This window comes from Salvia splendens, chromosome 19 (genome assembly GCF_004379255.2).
Source record: "Salvia splendens isolate huo1 chromosome 19, SspV2, whole genome shotgun sequence".
Classification (NCBI taxonomy): Eukaryota; Viridiplantae; Streptophyta; class Magnoliopsida; order Lamiales; family Lamiaceae; genus Salvia; species Salvia splendens.
This window is the reverse complement of record NC_056050.1, coordinates 195,906-214,579: the sequence shown is the minus strand read 5'-3', so window position 1 is coordinate 214,579 and position 18,674 is coordinate 195,906. Positions and strand designations below refer to the sequence as shown.

Genomic DNA, 18,674 nt, shown 5'->3' with positions numbered 1-18,674 from the left:
ATTCATTCGGAGAAATCAATTCCAGATTAAAAATTGAATAATTAAAGGCTATATAAATAGTCTTTTAGTTTTAAGATAAATTATTGCAAGGGAGAGATGATTCAGTTGGACGTAATGCAGCAACATTGAGTTTTACATAACAAAAAGGCAGAGTTTCATCCAACAACACATGATATTCGCTGCTGCTTGTTGAGGCGAAAAGCCAACGGCCTTGTGGATCAGTGTAGGCCACGAAGAATTCCATGGAAATAGCCCCCAGTCATGACTAGCGAAACAAAAGAGACCACGCCAGTTGGAAAGATCTTCCCTGACTTCTTGAAACGCAGTCCCATCACTCCAAGAAGAGAAGCGGAGAGAAGAAGACCGACTGAAGATGCGAGAAAAGGGTTTGATGGAAGCATGGCATAGACAAAAAGCAGCACTGAAGCTGACACTCCACCCGCAATTAGTGACTTCTGGCTTCCACCCTTGAGATATCCCATTGCTCCACCAAATCCAACTAAAGCAGCGTAGCCTAGTGTCAGTTTCTGGGACATCGACATGCCTCCCTTTTTCTCATGGCTTTGATCTTCATTTTGCCCATCTCCATTATCACCGTCATTGCCACCACCTCCACCACCACCGCTGCCACCACCTCCACCAATGCTGTCACCAGAGTCGGGTAGAATATCAACGCCTTCCCCAGCTGAATCAACTGTAAAGGTGGTAGGCACCTTGGAGTCTGAAACGACTCCAACCACAGTCCTCCAAGAACACTGGTTCCGCCCACCGTTAGACAGGTGAGTGATGGGTGTAGTTACTGATAGCGATGACCGGCTGAAACAGGTGAAAAGATGATGATTCCTTGAAGAGCAGAGCGGTGACCGGGGTAGTAACAGCAAAGTCGACTGAGAAAATGCCAAGAGTTCTCCCATGTTGATTCAGGTATCTATGTCAGTATACTTGTCTCCAAAACTGTGTCGAAGAAATTATCATGCAATCAGGAAGATGTTTCCGCGGGTTTTGTGGTTTTTGCTAATTCTACAAAAATCAACCTGCTATTCACTACCTGCAGTTCCACACAACTGGACGAATCAGATAAGGTAATTCCACACAGATATTATTGATGCAGTTTCATGAAGATTGGAGAAATTGAGAGGAGCACATTCGCAAGTCCTAGATTTAATCACCGTCGTCTACATGAACACTAAGAATATACTTTAACAACTTCAATACTTGCCAGTTGCCAAAGATCATGAAACATCAAAACTACGAAAGACGAGAAAACTGAAAGCAGAGATCAAGAACGCCAATCATACATGTAAAGGACATACTTCATTTTGTTCCTAAAGCCACGTCATTTTTAAGAACCAGTTCATGGTCTACGCCACCATATAAAAGGAGAATAATCTAAAATAACATTGATGAAACTTTGGTTGAACCAAGGGAGAACAAGACTACAATCTATAATACACCATCGCCCACATGAACAAAAGTAATTCAAAAAACAAGAATGCAATTCAAAAGATGAGACAAAAATCATATGGAGCATAACAACACTTAGCAAAAGGGCGATTACCCTGCCATTCATAGCTTTGAGTGCATTTTTAGCATCTATCTCACGTGCATATTTGATAAAACCGAAACCTTTAGGCCTTTGGGTCCTAGGATCTTTGACTAGCCTTACTGCAACATTAACATACATAACTAAAAAACATACTCATATCTTCAGAAAAACAACCAATTCTTCAAAAATAGTTTTATCAATAACATACATGATGGGGTACGTACTAAACAAGCCCAATAGCAGTGACAGCTCGGCCAGCCCAAAGCCCAAGAGTTCAGTTCGGCATTACCAAAGAGTTCGGCCTCAGCCTACAGCTCGGTAAAAGCCAACCAATCAAGCTCTGCTCTCAGGTCGGCATCAAGCTCTACTCTCAGATCGGCAACCAAAGCAGTTCGGTCTCGGTATTCGACCGAACAAGGAGTTAGTGGACCCATACCGGATGTCCAACACACCCACTACCACGTGATGTCAGTTCAGGCCACGATCGTAGGCCATGACCTACGCTTCACCCACGATCTTAGGCCATAACCTACACGACATCCACGACTTAGGGTGGTGACGCAAGCCATGATCTGAGTTCATTATATAAATAGAACTTAGATCTGATAGAAGAGGTTAGAATCTCTCTAGAGAAACAATCATATAGCAAGTCTGTGTTGTAAGCTGTATTTGGCAGATCAAGCAATACAAACCTGCCCCCATTTCTCCCCGTGGACGTAGATTTACCTCAGTAAATCGAACCACGTTAAATTCTCTGTGTCGTGATTTATTTTCACGAGCATTTATCATCATCAATAATTCGCGGAATCATCACTGGCGCCGTCTGTGGGAAACGAAGAACAAAATTTGTGATAAAGCGAATTTTTGATCCATTTTTTCCACCCAAAAAATGCATACCAGATCGCAGAATACCCGCATTCCTGCCCGTGAGAACCCGGAGGAAGCCAATCCATCCCATAGGTCTGGAAAACAGCCTAGGGATAAATCCACCACCAGTTCTCATGGCGAAGGAACAGGCCGCTCCAAAAATCGTCCCACTGAGTCTTCCCAGCAGCCTGATCTGAATGAGGCTGTCAAGCTGTTCTTGGCTGAGAAGCAGGATGAGTTCTTAGCCTTCCTGCAAAAGAGCCAAGAGCCGAAGACGAAAACGGAGGATTCTCCTTCCTCATCCAGACATGAAAGTCACTACCGCAGTAGTGCCGTGTCTTCCAGGAAGAAGAATCCTCAACCCCGACATATTCCTGATCTTCCTCGGTACCGGAATCACAGGAGAACTCAATCTCCTCCATACCGACGAGATATCGGATTCGCCGTGTACGGAGCACTGAAGACTCCGTTCTCGGACGACATCACCCGAACTCCCCTACCACAGAACTACCGAACTCCGTCGATGACTTACGACGGGCTCGTGGACCCTCACGATTTCCTGGGGCGCTATCAATATAACATGGCGAACCAGGGTCTCAACGAGGTCCACATGTGCAAGCTATTTCCCGAGCTGCTCATCGGGAACGCGAGAAGGTGGTTCGATAGCCTCCCCCAGGGCAGCATCAGATCTTACCGAGATCTAATGGATGCCTTCCACAGGAGGTTCTTTCAGAAAGCGGAAGCCCGAATCACTTCGGCTCAGCTGCTTTCCATTCGTCAAGGTCGCGACGAAAAAATCAGCGACTTTATGACAAGATTCCACAAGGAATGCCTGCAAGTGGACGATCTCAACGATCTGCTTGTCATCTCGGCATTCCAAAATGGAATCCTGCCCGGAGCTCTCTACAGGAAGCTCGTTGAGTGCGGTCCGCAGACAGCTCAGGAAATGTGGGACATTGCGGACCAGTACTCCCGAGCCGATGAGGCAGACCGTCGCAAACGGTCGTTAGACAGCTCATCGTCCCGAGGAGACAGGAGGAAGCCCGATCATAGCGATCAGGGACATCCTCGCCGAACTCCTTTTGGCGATCAGGGACATCCTCGCCGAACTCCTTTTGAAAGGATTCAAAGGACTCCGGTGCAAGACAGATTGGGACCCCGTCTCAATCCCGAGAAGCCGCCCGCTCAGTTCGTACCGCTGAACAAGCCGAGAGCGGAAATTTTCGAACTACACTCCGACCTGTTCGAAAAGCCAAAGCGGATGACGAAATCTGCCGCGCGCCGACCCCAGGATAACTACTGCTCCTACCATCAAGACCACGGTCACGATACCGAGGAGTGCAGAAACTTGGCTGCAGGTATCGATGTTCTTGTGAGGGCAGGGACATTGAAAAAATACCAAAGCAAGCAGTCAAAGAAGAATAAGAAGCAGAGAGGTGCGAACTGCGCTCCTCAGGATCCGAAAAGGCAGCCGGATCCCGAAGACGATGACGAGCCGCAATATGATGGAGTAATCCTGACTATTGACGCTCTCCCTGCCGGGAAGACCAAGTCGTCCCTGAAGTCAGAGCGCAGGGGCTCCAATCGAGAGGAGCCAACGCATAAAAGGCTGAAGCAGGACGAAGTGATTACGTTCTCGGATGCTGATCCCGTCCCGGCCATCTCTCCTCACCAAGACGCCATTGTCATCCAAGCCGGAGTGGCAAACAAACTGATCCACAGGGTGTTTGTGGATACAGGAGCGTCAGTCAGCATTCTTTTTAAAGAGTGCTTCGACAAACTAGAAGTGGACCCAGCTCGGCTCAGCCCGGCTCCGCTTCCCCTGAAGAGCTTCGCCCAGGAGGACACCCGCCCTGAAGGTATTATCAGCCTTCCGATCACGGTGGGGAAAGCGCCTACTAGCTCCAGTACGATGATTGAGTTTTTCGTGGTAAAAGCTCGGTCCCCGTACAACGTCATCCTGGGAAGAGACTGGCTCAACACAGTTCGGGCCGTTTGCTCCACCTATCACCTCACCATCAAGATCCCTACTAAAGGAGGGATAGCGGTCATCCGAGGGGACCAAAAAAGAGCAAAGGAATGCCTGCAAATTGCGCTTAGAAGTGCCGAGCAGTCAGATCGGCACCACCAAGCATAGCAATCACAGCAGCCGGAGTCAGAGGCGATGACCGAAGTCATACCGGAGCCGAACTCGATGACAGTTCAGCTGTACGAAGACGATCCATCCAGAACGGTTAAGATCGGCTTCGCGGGAACGCCTCTACTTCGGGAAAAAAACCATCCAGCTCCTCAAGGAGTACAAAGACGTCTTTGCATGGTCTCCGTTGGACATGACCGGAGTGCCCCCCGAGGTAATCACTCATCGTTTAAATATTGATCCTTCGGTCCGGCCGATAAAACAGAAGCAAAGACTCTTTGCGGCAGAACGAAGTCAAGTCATCCATGACGAAGTCCGTCAATTATTGAAGGCGGATGTGTTATTCGAAGTGAAGTATCCTTCGTGGGTGGCCAATCCTGTCATGATCAAGAAAAAGGAAGGAGGATGGCGGATGTGCATAGATTTCACCGATCTAAATAAGCACTGTCCCAAAGATTGCTATCCCCTTCCGAACATAGATAAAAAAGTAGAAGCTCTGATAGGCTTTGAAATTTTTTGTTTTCTTGATCTATACAAAGGATACCATCAGGTTTTAATGGATGAGATTGACGCTTCAAAAACGGCCTTCATTACTGATTTCGGCATTTTCGCTTATAAAAAGATGCCATTCGGTTTAAAGAATGCCGGAGCCACTTATCAAAGGATGGTAGACAAGCTTTTTCGGCACCTGATTGGAAAGGAAGTCGAAGTATATGTTGACGATATAGTCGTCAAGAGCAAAAGCACCTCGGAGTACGAGCACAACCTCAAGTCCACTCTCAACGTGCTCAAGAAAGCCAACCTCAAACTTAATCCCCAAAAGTGTACCTTTTTGGTAGATTCGGGAAAGTTTCTGGGTTGTTGGGTTTCAAAAGACGGACTCAAGGCAAACCCCTCAAAAGTTCAAGTCGTTCAGAACATGGCAATGCCGAAGTCCATACATGACGTGCAAAGGCTAACCGGATGTCTAGCCGCACTGAGTCGATTCCTTTCCCAAGCAGCCGAAAAGCAACTGCCGTTCTTCAAGGTGTTGAAAAAGGCACCAAAGTTCGAGTGGGGAGCCGAGCAGAAAAATGCCTTTGACGAGCTCAAAAGTTATCTAGCCGAGCTTCCTATTCTCTCTGCTCCAGCCGAAGCCGAAGTACTATTCTTATACTTAGCGGCATCGGATCAAACCATCAGCGCGGTGCTTGTACGAGAAGAAGGCCTAAAGCAGTTTCCCATCTACTTTACAAGCCGAGCATTAAGAGGTCCAGAAACAAGGTATCAACCTCTGGAAAAAATTGCTCTGGCGTTAGTAAATGCAGCAAGGAGACTGCGGCCATACTTCTATGCTCACAAGGTATGCGTCTTAACCGATCTACCTCTTCGGCAAGTTTTGACCAAGCCAGAAGCATCGGGCAGAATCGCCAAGTGGGCTATAGAGTTGGGAGAGCACACAATTGAATATCTACCTCGGAAAGCCATCAAGGGACAAGCCTTGGCAGATTTTCTTGCAGAAGCGAAGTTCGATCAAGCAATTCCTATTATTGCCGAACAGAAGAATTCTGCCAATGCCGAACTAGCACAACCCTTGGAATCCGAAGTAGAGCCGCCGGACTGCTGGAGCGGATTCGTAGATGGAGCTTCAAACAAGATGGGAAGTGGAGCTGGTATTTTACTTGTCGCTCCCGACGGACACGAGGTAACCTACTCACTTCGTTTCCTATTCCCCACTACTAATAATGAAGCCGAGTACGAAGCCCTCCTGGCCGGACTCCAGTTAGCGCAAAGTCTACTCGTCAAATCTCTCAAAGTCCATTATGATTCACAAGTCATAGTAAATCACATGTTGGGTACAAGTGAAGCCCGTGACGAGAGAATGAAGAAGTATTTGGACAAAGCGCAAAGCATCAGCCGAAGTTTCTCCTATTTTCGGATAATCCGCATTCCCAGAGCGGAAAATAGCCGAGCAGATACCTTAAGTAAGTTGGCCTCAGATCCGAGCTCAAAGGCGGAAGAATTAATGCATCGAAGCATTGATGAAGCCGAGGTACATTCTGTATCCAGCTCGCCGAACTGGATGACGCCGATCTTGCAGTATCTGGATCAAGGACAATTGCCCGAGGATAAGAGAGAAGCTCGGAAGATCACGTGCCGAGCTCTTCGGTACGAACTTCATGAAGGAGTCCTCTTTAGAAAGTCTTACCTCCAGCCGTTATTGCGGTGCGTAGGACCAGAAGAGACGGACTACATCCTCAGAGAAGTTCATGAAGGATCGTGCGGTAGCCACATCGGAGCCAGAGCTTTAGCTAAAAAAGTTCTGAGATGGGGATATTATTGGCCAACCATGGTACAAGAGGCAGTGCAGCTCGTCAAGAAGTGTACGAAGTGCCAAATTCATGCAAATGTCCCAAGGATGCCGCAGACCGATCTATACACTATGCAAAGCCCTTGGCCTTTCATGCAATGGGGCATAGACATAGTGGGACCACTTCCTCAAGCTCCTCGGCAAATGAAATTCCTTATCGTTGCCGTGGACTACTTCACGAAGTGGGTGGAGGCTGAACCATTAGCTACGATAACGAGCTCAAAGGCATTGGACTTCGTCTGGAAGAACATAGTGTGCCGATTTGGCATACCCCACATCCTCATCTCGGATAATGGGACTCAGTTCACCGACAAGACGTTCAAGAATTGGTGCCAAGAGCTGAACATACAACAGCGGTTCACTTCGGTCTCCCATCCCCAAGCAAACGGACAAACGGAAGTAACGAACCGGATTCTGGTGAAAGGGTTGAAAGCTCGGTTAGAACAAGCCAAAGGACAATGGGTAGAAAATCTCCCTCAAGTCCTATGGTCCTACCGAACTACACCCAAAACCTCCAACGGTGAAACTCCGTATAGTCTGGTGTACGGCACTGAAGCCGTAATTCCGGTGGAGATCGGCGTACCCAGTCCCCGAACTCTAAATTTCTCCTCAGAAATGAATGACGACGGACTGAGAGCAGAACTAGATCTCGCCGAAGAAAGAAGAGAATTGGCGTGCATAAAAGCAGCCAAGTATAAGGAGCAAGTAGCCCGGTATTATAACCAAAGGGTGAAAAAGCTTCAATTTCAAGTGGGAGATCTCGTCTTGAGAAACAACGAAGTAAGCCGAGCAGAAAAGCTGGGCAAACTCGAACCCACATGGGAGGGTCCATATCGGGTGTCAGAAGTCCTCGGCAAAGGGTCTTATAAATTGACTCACATGTCAGGAGAACAAGTACCCCGAACATGGCACGTCTCCAACCTCAAGAAGTTCCACTTGTAAGAGACAAGTCCGGTCAGTCCGTCTCGTGTCTAGTTCGGTCATAGGGGTATGTGTTTTTATTTGTTTGTTTTTTACTTGCACCTTTTACTTGTCGTTTTATAAAAAGTTTAAAGTTTTTTCTTTCGTCTTTTTCATTTTTTCTCTATGTGTTTTGTCCCTATGTGCTTGTCGTCTCTTACAAATGGTACCAAGGTATATCGTTCTTTAAAGACTGATCCCCTTTTTAGATCGATTATTAAAGACTATTGTGAGTCCAAGCTTCTAAGGAGGATATAAGACCACAATTCAGCTTAACAAGCAGTCCGTCTGAAACGAACTGCAATAAGCCAACGATTGTGAGTCCAAGCTTCCAAGGAGGATACAAGACCGCAATTCAGCTTAACAAGCACTTCGTCTGATACGAACTGCAATAAGGGAAAGTCCGATCCACGCGATAAACCTCGCCGAATTAGGACGACCAAGTTCGGTCAAAGAAGTTTACCTCATAAGACCGGGGATGACCATGTCTAGTCAAAGAGGTTTACTGCATAAGACCACTTCGGTTAACTGGGAAAGTCCGATCCACGCGATAAAACTCGCCGAATTAGGACAAGGGAAAGTTCGATCCCGGCGACAAAAATCGCAAAATTAGAACACAAACCAAGTCCGGTCAAAGATGTTTATTTCATCAGACCAAAGACGAGTCCGGTCGAAGATGTTTATTTCATCAGACCAAAGACGAGTTCGGTCAAAGGTGTTTATTTCATCAGACCAAAGACGAGTCCGGTCAAAGATGTTTATTTCATCAGACCAAGGACCAAGTCCGGTCAAAGAAGTTTACTTCATAAGACCGAGGACAAGTACGATGAAATTTTTTCGCTAAGCTGTAAATACAGTGTTAGAAGCGAAAACAAAATTTCATTTATCAAATCTTGTTCGGCATACAACTCCGCTACCCTACAAAATGGCGTTACGCTATTACAAAGGACTATTCTACCGTCCAGGGTTGCTGAAGTTAAGCCACCTATCTGCAAAATCCTCTGGAAGCCGAGTTCGGTTGTTCCGAGCAGATGAAGAATAAGCAGGTCGACGAGATGCTATCCTCGACCCAACGCCTCTTCCCCGAGCCCGAGAAGTCCTAACACCTCGGCGATGAAGAGTCTCTGCAATGAGCATCTGCTGATCTTGCTCGCTCATAGTCACAACTCCTCGGCGAATTTCAGTCCGTCCCCGTCTTGACGATTCCGGTTGCTCCTGAGCCCGTTCTCGTCTTGACGTTTCCGGCTGTTCCGGAGTTCGTTGTTGGCTGGGAGTAGGATTTTGAACAAGGGAACCAGAGGTTTGATCTGGAGTGCGAGCATCTGTTGGCACGATATGCCGAAGGAATCTTTCTATGGAGGGGCGCCGAGAAAGAACAATGTCGTACCGAGAAGCCCAGCGCCGTAATGATTTCACAACTTGTTGGCAAGCCGAGCTCTCCAGCGCATTGTTCCTCCGGAGTACAAGATATTCCTCCCACAGTTCGTCAACTCGACTCTGAACATCTGAGATGGTCAATCCCCCGCGCACACGGATGTAATCCTCGTACGCAGTCCTCTCAGCAATGGTCGTATTCAGCTCGGCCTCCAGATCCTTCTTATCGGACTCTAAGTCCTTATTATCGGCCTCCAGCTTCACTAAACGAGCCAGAAGCTCGTCATTCTTCGTCTGATCGGCTATAGCTCTTCTCTCAGCTTCGTCTAAAGCCGAAGAGTACAGCCGTTTCCAGTGAAGTATCTCCATCTCCTTGAGTACAAAGCAGCTATATTAGTTCGGCAGCTGTACCGAGCAGATAGTAAAATACAACAGGAGTAAAGGCGAGTACGCAAAGCTATACGAAGACAAGTGTAGAGAATTTTTCATTCACAAGGAAAATTTTTTACACTAGGGCTTCAAGGCCATTTTACAAGGAAGAAACTAGACTAAGAGAAGGGAGACGAAATCATACTCCGCCAGCTTCGTCTCCGGCTCCTCGGTCTGGTACAGCTTCTTTCTCTTGGGCTACCTCAGCCTCGGCCTCGCTTCCTGCCGGCCTCGCCTCCGCCTCCTGATCGGCTTCCTCCTCCGGATGCCCGGCCCGCTCGACTTCGGCCTCCGGCTCCAGCGGCTCGGCCTCACCCTCTCCGTTGTAAGTCGAAGCGGGTGAAACGGGTCCCACGGAGGCAAAGATAGCCTCCAGGTTCTCGTCCCGATCAGCTCGACAACTCCGGACTCGGTCTGCAGAAAGCAGGACCGAGGATGAAGCGAGCTCCTCAAGGAGCGGCAGATTCTGAAGCCGAGCAGCTATCTCTCGGCTGTACAGAGGCAGCACGACGTCGGGCCCCTGCTCGCCCTTATCGGCAATTAGTCTTACCAGACTACCGACAAAGGCCGAGAACTGGCTGCTCAAAAAGAGTCTCTCCGTGTAGGCACGGAGACCCTCTCCTTGGGCAACCACGGCGGCAGCATCCCTCCGTTTCGTCTGCTCTCGCTGGATGACGAGCTGGTTTTTGGCAAACTGAGCTTCATCCTGGGCCGAAATCCTAGCAGCCCTGGCTTTCTCAAAGTTTGCCTCAGCCTGCTCGGCCCGGTGACAAGCAGCCGCCAATTTCCTCTGCATCTCGGCATAGTCGTTGGACGCTTTGGAGAGTTCGACGGCTACGAGCTTGGAGAGCATATCATTCCTCTGAAAATGGATAAGGAAAAAAGTTAACAGAGGGCACCAAAAATACAAGACAAGCCAAGCCAAGGAATCAAGAAGACAATTCACCTCGGCGAAGTCCGTGGGCCATAAAAATGGCTCACAGATATGCTCCGAAGGAGGCGCCAAGACCACGTCTTTCTCTGGCGCCCTTGGGGGCTTCTGGGTCTTCCCCTTCTTGCTTGCCGAAGTCGACTCCGGCTTCTTTGGACCCGAAGAGGTCTTTTGCCTCTTCGGATTCTTCTCGGCATCAGGCGCCGAGCTGGTAGCCTTCTCTCTCTCCGGCTCCACAAGCTCGGAGGACTTTCTGATAGCCTTATTCAACATGAACACTGCCAAAAAGCAAGAAAGCAAAGTCAGATTTTCTTCGTTAAAGCAGTAGAGCATAAAGATAAAGAGAAATCCTCACCCTCGGCCTCTTCGTCCGAAGACGAGATGTCGAACACGACGTCGCCCTTGACGAGCTCAGACTCCGTGTATTGTTTCCTAACTATGGGAATCTTGTTGAGCTCGCCATCGAGCTCGTCCAACGGTTCAGGCCGAGGGTGACGGATAACGGACTCCGGCCCTCTCCAGGGAAAACTAGGAGCCGCGGTCCTATCATAGTAGAAGAAGCGATTTTGCCACTTCGGCCACTTCGTTTTACAAAAGGCCCTAAAGGGCTGTAAAGGGATCAAGTAAAACCAAGACCCCTTCCTCTTAAATTGAAAGAATTTAAGGATCGCCTTCAAAGACAAATCCCTTCCTAACCTACGGAGTTCGGCAGCGAAGGCCGACAAGTGCCTCCAAGAGTTCGGAGTCACCTGGCCTAAAGGAAGCTGAAAAAAATCTAGTAAATCTATAAAGGCAGAAGGGAGGGGGAAACGAAGCCCGCATTCTAAGCAGGCCTCGTACACGGTGACGTAACCCTCCGGCGGGGAGTCAGCCCTGTGATCACCGTCAGGTACCACCGCCTTCCCCCCAGGAAAAGAGTATTTTTCGTAAAGGGATATCACAGTATCCTTACTCAAGATACTGTGAAAATACTCTACGGTCTTCTCCCCGGATTCTTTCCGGCTAGAAGACCCCTTACCCCCTTTCCTAACGCTACCCGACTCCGAAGAAGAAGAAGAAGACATTTTTCTTACTTTTTGAAGGTGAAGGTAGTCTGAAGAAATTTTTGAAAGCGGAAGGAAATTTTTCACGCAGAAGATAGAGAGTGCAGAAGAAGCCAATAGCAAAGGTGTTCAAATGATGAAGAAAGACGGTATTTATCAGATTTGGAAAAGATTTCAAATCATCGCACCGTTTCATATCCCACCTTTTCAGGATTCAACGGCCGGATTTTACTGTCGCATTTAATGCCGCATTTAATGCAGTCACGCGCAGGGCACGTCCCCTGACTTCAGCCTCCCCCGTACCCTTTTCCAGAATGCCGAAGTGACTCGCTTCGCCGAAATGAATCACTTCGCTTTTCGGGGGGGGTAGTGATGGGGTACGTACTAAACAAGCCCAATAGCAGTGACAGCTCGGCCAGCCCAAAGCCCAAGAGTTCAGTTCGGCATTACCAAAGAGTTCGGCCTCAGCCTACAGCTCGGTAAAAGCCAACCAATCAAGCTCTGCTCTCAGGTCGGCATCAAGCTCTACTCTCAGATCGGCAACCAAAGCAGTTCGGTCTCGGTATTCGACCGAACAAGGAGTTAGTGGACCCATACCGGATGTCCAACACACCCACTACCACGTGATGTCAGTTCAGGCCACGATCGTAGGCCATGACCTACGCTTCACCCACGATCTTAGGCCATAACCTACACGACATCCACGACTTAGGGTGGTGACGCAAGCCATGATCTGAGTTCATTATATAAATAGAACTTAGATCTGATAGAAGAGGTTAGAATCTCTCTAGAGAAACAATCATATAGCAAGTCTGTGTTGTAAGCTGTATTTGGCAGATCAAGCAATACAAACCTGCCCCCATTTCTCCCCGTGGACGTAGATTTACCTCAGTAAATCGAACCACGTTAAATTCTCTGTGTCGTGATTTATTTTCACGAGCATTTATCATCATCAATAATTCGCGGAATCATCAATACACATATCAAAGACACAAATAGTATTATCTTGGTTGTTATGAAGTGAGACATAAATATAACAAATTTGTACCTTGTTCAGTTAAGCCAAAGGGCGAGAATAGCTTCTCCAATTCTCCAGTTGATATGTAAAACGACAACCCTAATGACCAAATTAAGATGATCAACGCAGAATAATTCAAAATCGAAAAAGCGATGAATAAGCTAAAAGATAAGAGTAACAGAGCAGGAGCAAGACATACTGCTTACAAACAGCTCTGAAGAAACTCTTCTAGCCATCCGATTTCGCTACTGCCATAATTTTGTGCAAAGTCAATTTGATGTTAGGGTTTGTCAATTTATATGCTCCTATGATCTATTTGACATATGTATAAACAATGGGGGTTGGAACATAAATATAGAGAGTTGAGAGAGCGAACAAATATTTAATCATCACTTTTACTCCGCCGGGACATCCGCACGATGCTCTTAAGATGCAGACCTCAAGCGATCTGACCCGGAAAACCGATTCCTTCCGGGTGGGGCAGCGGGTGCACTTTGCTGGGCAGCCTAGAAGAGTCGGAACGGTGAGGTACGTGGGCCCCGTGGAGGGTTACGGCGGTGATTGGGTGGGAGTCTATTGGGACGCCGACGGCCAAGGCAAGCACGACGGGTCGCACAATGGCGTCAGATACTTCACGGCGAGGGGCCTCCATACGGCGTCGTTCGTGCGATCTCACAATCTCAGCTCCGGCTTCTCGCTCTTGGAAGCACTCCAAACTCGCTATCGAGCTCAATTCACTAAAGAGTAAAGAGGAAGAAGGTATGTAGCTCAACTCAAAGGAAGTTCCAAATTTGATTCTCTAATTGTTTGCTAATCAAAATGTCAACTTGTTTTCAGATGATTGTGCATAAATACTATACGTATTTCCAGAGGGGGAGCCTTTGTTTTATCTATACGTAATTGTAGCAACTTAGGATAGACAATTATAAGTTGTAGTATATGTATGACTTGAATGACAAAATAAGATCCAATAATGTAACAAGTTGCAGCTATGCTCATATCTGGAAATGTATTGTTTCGTTGTTGGTGTGATATTTAACTGTTTGGTAATTGCAGCATGATATGAGTTCAACTATTTCTGCAACCGAACAAGTTAATGTGGTTTACTTATTATCTTGTCACTACTGTGTTATGTTTGAAGGTCTTTTGATATTTATCAACTTGAAATTTATGAACTTTGTCCTTTAACTATTAACTTTAATTCTTTAATATTCTTGTGAAATATCTTCTGAAATGTGGGTTTTTGCACACTGTTGCTATTAGATGAGATGTATGTCCTTTCTGCAAGAAATAAAAAAGGTGACCATTGAGCTTCTTGGGAAACACCAAATCGAAGACAAATTTAGTCGGTTTGAGGAATTGGCTACTGCGTCCTTGTCTTATTTGGGAGTCAGTTTTCCTGGACCCAGGGACAAGATCAGTTCGACATTACCTAGTAAGTTGTTATTTCTTGAATCCACCCTTTTTGGCCTATGTTGTGATTCGTATCAACTGACACTGCCTGAAGTCATCTTTTATTCACTCAGAGACTCCTATATTTTTATGGCTGTGTATAGATTATCCTCTATATCTCGATATGTCTGCGTCTTTGTAATACTATATTTGTTGGATTCTATATTTCCTCGGCAGATCTTAAAGAGCTGGACTTGACTGGAAATCTACTTTCTCATTGGAATGTATGTGCTCCTTTCCTGTTACACTGTGCACCTATCAATTAGTCAAATGTGGTTAATAAGTTAGGGGATTCCTTGTATTGTCAATATTTTTGAGACTTTTTCTTACATGGTCTTATGCGGTGCACAATCGATGGTAGTTCTTTTATTTAAAATTCGCATTGTTGGATAAAAGTCATTTTTGTGCCTGTCATCGCAGGATATCAGCATCATCTGTGAAGGATTGCCTGCTCTAACCGCACTTAATCTATCCAATGATTCCATGTCACCTGTTATACTTTGCATGCCCCAACTAAGCAACATTCGCCTATATAACACCGATACGCCACCCTGTTGCCGTATCACGTATCGGATACGTATCCGATACCGATACGCGACGGATACACCGTCGATACGTATCCTGGGCGTATCCGCGAGCTGGGCCGTATTGGGCCGGGAAACCTCAGATTCGATACGTATCCTTCGGCGTATCCGCGAGCTGGGCCGTATTGGGCCTTCATCCTCCTCTATCTGCAAAGATCTGAGGTTCTCCTCTTCGAAATCAACGTCCATCTCTGTCGAAGAACTTCGCAACTTTCAATTTACGAACTTCAATCCGATTTGGGAACAAAATTGACAGTTAATCGGATATGAAGAAGAAGAAGAAGAAGAAGAAGAAGAAGAAGAAGAAGAAGAAGAAGAAGAAGAAGAAGAAAGGGGAGGCGCCGCTATTGCCTCAACTAGGGATTGAAGAAAATTGGAAATGGGAGAATGAATTGGGCAAGAAGTAGTCACGATGGAAAAGGAGTATATTTGGGGCTCATTTTTTGGGCCAATTTATTACTCCATTAACTTTGTCTAATTTTGTAACTATAAATAAATATTTTGATCAATATTATTGGTAATATGGATAAGTATAACCAAAAAATCGATGTGGTGTAATCGACCATAAAAGAAATTGACTTTAGCTTTTAATATTTTGTAATTTTATTATTTTTATTTGTATAATAACATTAGAATATCTATTTTGTAATTTATTATGCACTATTATTATTTATTAAAAAAATAGTTAAAACGTATCCGCGTATCGGGTTGTTTGGGAAAGAGCCGTATCCGCGTATCCGTATCCTTCGGATACTGATACGCGTATCCGTATCCGTGCCGCATAGACATTCGCATTTTAGTCTTGAACCAAACTGGAGTCCTTTGGGATCAGGTAATGCTTTGGAGTTTAGGTGTTTTCAAAGATTTCTAACTCAAATGAATCATTTATAAGCATGATTCATTTCAAATTCCAGATGGAAGCTCTAAAGGATGCACTCACACAAGTTGAAGAGCTACATCTCATGGGAAATCATTTAAGAAAAATAACGGTAAGCAGTTATTACACTACATTGCGTTGCAAGAAAGTTTTAACCATCAAGTATGCCACATATCTGTCATTAGTATTCAGTGATCACCAATATACATTGGTTTGTTTTATTTCTTCGTTTCTTCCCTTATTTCCAATAATATATTTTGTTTACTGTCCATTGTCCAGCCAATGTCTTCAGATTTTGTCCAAGGTTTTGATACCCTACGACTGCTTAACCTTGATAACAACTGTATATCAACTTGGGATGAGATCGTAAAATTCTCCCAGTTACACAGGTAGTGAGAATGAAGGAGTGCTTAGATATTTTTTAAAAATTTTAATAGATATTGCTACGTCTGCTTTGTTACTAAGATTACATGAGGTTTCTATGTTTTAGACTGGAGCAGCTCTTTTTGAACAACAATAATTTGAATTGCATCTCGTACCCTGATTGTGGTAAATTAGATCAACTATCCAATGAATGTGGCAATGGGTCTCAAGAAAGGAGTAGTGTACCTTTCAAGAGTTTGCGTAGCCTTTATCTTGGTACTAACATTAAATTCTATAAAGCAAACCCTCTTTTATTAGTAACTTTTTGATTCAGAAGGGTCTTATTCCTCACTGTTTTCAGGGGGCAACAACATTGAAGACCTACCATCTCTGGATTCACTCAACTCATTCCCTAACTTGATGGTGAGCATTACTTTTCTGGACAATATATCCTTAAAGGTTGTGAAATGATCGGAAAACTTGTAGGATCTAGTGAAAAATGATCGGAATATTTCTAGGAGCTTGTGAAAAATGATCGGAAAAGTGAATGATCATTTGGTTTTGCTCATGAGGAATCTACTCTTGAATGTTCATATCAGTGCAGCTCATTCACTTCACAGTTATTGATGTTTTCTGCGCAGGCATTTTAGTCCGTTTAATCTTCTGCCGAGATAAAACTTGTTCATTTGTTGTGAAATACACGTCCTTGATGGTAATTGCTATATATTCTGTGTAGGATATTAGATTTTCTGGGAATCCAGTTGCAGATGTAGGGAAAGGTGGAGTTGCTAGATTTGTCATTATCGCTCGTATAGCAAAAATGGGATTGCTTAATGGAAGTGAGGTTAGCTCCAGATACTTAGTAGTATTTTGTTTCTTGGGTGACAGAAGGGTGGGGATCTCTTGTAATGGTCATGTCTGTACATCTCTTTGTTACAGGTTGGTCCTCAAGAACGAAAGGACTCTGAAATTAGGTATCATTTTCCCCCAAAGTTCTTGTCATGCGTCATATAATTGCTAGTGGTTTAGAATGTTGGAGAGCTTTTTATTATAATTACACCAAAGGTGTTTGTGTAAAGGCGTACAACAATTAAAACCTTGAACACTAAGAAAGCAGCCCCTTTCGGATTGCATTATATTCAGTATTGTTTTACATGCAGGTACGTTCGTTTGGTCATGTCAAAGTGTAATGGTGACCTGGACGAAATTAGGAGACTCCATCCCAGGTAAACATCAGTTTTAGCAAGCTCTTACAAATCCTGCTAGTTTAAGGAAAATCAGTTATAGAAGTTTTATAGTTTGTGCTCTTTATCACATTTCAGATATCCTTAAAATATTTGTTTCGTTATAGAAGTTTCTCTACACTTATTTTTTGCATACATAATGCTTGACAATCAATCGTAATGGAATAATGCAAAAGAGAAATCAAGGAAGAGAGTTAAACAATGGCTACAGAGCTGAAATTGCAATTTATCAGTGGCATTTCATCTTAAATTAATTGTCTGGTGAATCCAATTTTATGAACCTGATAAGCAGGTTTTATGAGCTTAAAAAGATCCATGGACTTGATGACGAAAGACCAACAACAGAGGCATCGGGCCCTCAAAAGATGGCTTCTGGATTGATTTGTACGGCCCTTTTGTTATGAATAATCTTTATGATATAAATTGTATTCTGAAGTTTAAACGTGCCAATGCAGCTATTACCTTGAAATGTGTTGGAGCATCGATGGGTGAGAAGACCCCTCTTGTTAAAAAGCTGCCTTCTACTGCCACGGTGATAGCTCTACTACCAGTTTCTCGCAGACGTCTTCCCCTTTAATGAGCTTATTTAAGTTAAAAATGCATGCACACTTTTGAACAGGTTGGAAAGCTGAAGAACTTATGCTTGAGTTTCTTCAAGTTAAAATCCGTCAAGCCTATACTTTTTCTTGAAGAAGAGGTTTGTGAAATTGAACAATTGCCTCAGTTCCCTTTATTTCCTTCGAATTCAATATCCAATTCACTGTTGCTGAACTTTCAGTTCAAGTATTTGCAAGAGCATGTAATTTGAATATTTTCTACTATTCATAGCGAATTGCTCACCACAGGAACGTCTGATTCAATGCAACCTCCTTTGCTTGGATCATGTGTGATCTACTGATCTTATAGAACCAGTTTCTTAGCAATATATATTTGTGGTTTTGCAGGGTTCACCCTTACCTATATTGCTTGAAGATGATATGGCAACCCTTGTTGAGCTTGGGGTTGGCAATGATTCCACCATTCTTGTAGACGAGCTGTCCTAATGTTCATTTGTGCAAATGATCGACAATCCATTCTCAAAATCGAGAAAGCAGTGGCTTCCTCAAATAGGTCGAGGGTCCGCTCTTTGTTTTGGAAGCAATGGTTCTTTTTTTGTTGCGACTCCACGAGTGAAATTTATTGTTCGAAGTTCTTTGCTCATCCTACCAACATATAGTATGATATACTTTCGTTTCCATTATCTATATATACTTTCAATCAACATTATTGTTTGTGTTTATCATAAGAATTCAAACGATTGAGGTATGCTATATTGAGTGAAGTGAAGTGATTTAACAATATTGAACCTTTGTTGAATCATGTCCTTTTTTTATTTTTGCAACCCTAATTTTCAGAGAATTCAAAAAATGCCTCATCTCAGAAGCACCAAGTAGAACGACACAAGAGATCATGGACTTGAAACAGAATGAAACTGATATGAAGCGAAAGGGTGACAACCA

At 44.8% G+C, this 18,674-nt stretch overlaps 1 protein-coding gene and 1 pseudogene across 3 annotated transcripts; one reads left to right on the top strand and one right to left on the bottom strand.

Annotated features, from left to right (window-relative positions):
• Positions 1-19: 19 nt before the first annotated feature.
• On the bottom strand, positions 20-13,167 carry LOC121778657 (protein FATTY ACID EXPORT 2, chloroplastic-like). Of its 3 annotated transcripts, XM_042176042.1 has the most exons (4): positions 13,032-13,167; positions 12,855-12,903; positions 12,686-12,754; positions 20-1,048 (listed from the first exon to the last, which is right to left on the bottom strand). In XM_042176042.1, the coding sequence occupies exon 4, from the start codon at positions 912-914 to the stop codon at positions 219-221; it is 696 nt and encodes a 231-aa protein (XP_042031976.1). In that variant the 5' UTR covers positions 915-1,048; positions 12,686-12,754; positions 12,855-12,903; positions 13,032-13,167; the 3' UTR covers positions 20-218. The 3 variants fall into 3 exon arrangements, with proteins under 3 accessions (XP_042031976.1, XP_042031977.1, XP_042031978.1); XM_042176043.1 differs by lacking the exon at positions 13,032-13,167 and having other exon boundaries at positions 20-954; positions 12,855-12,995; XM_042176044.1 differs by lacking the exons at positions 12,686-12,754; positions 12,855-12,903; positions 13,032-13,167 and adding an exon at positions 1,755-1,800.
• LOC121778656 lies at positions 13,086-18,436 on the top strand (annotated as a pseudogene).
• Positions 18,437-18,674: the final 238 nt, after the last annotated feature.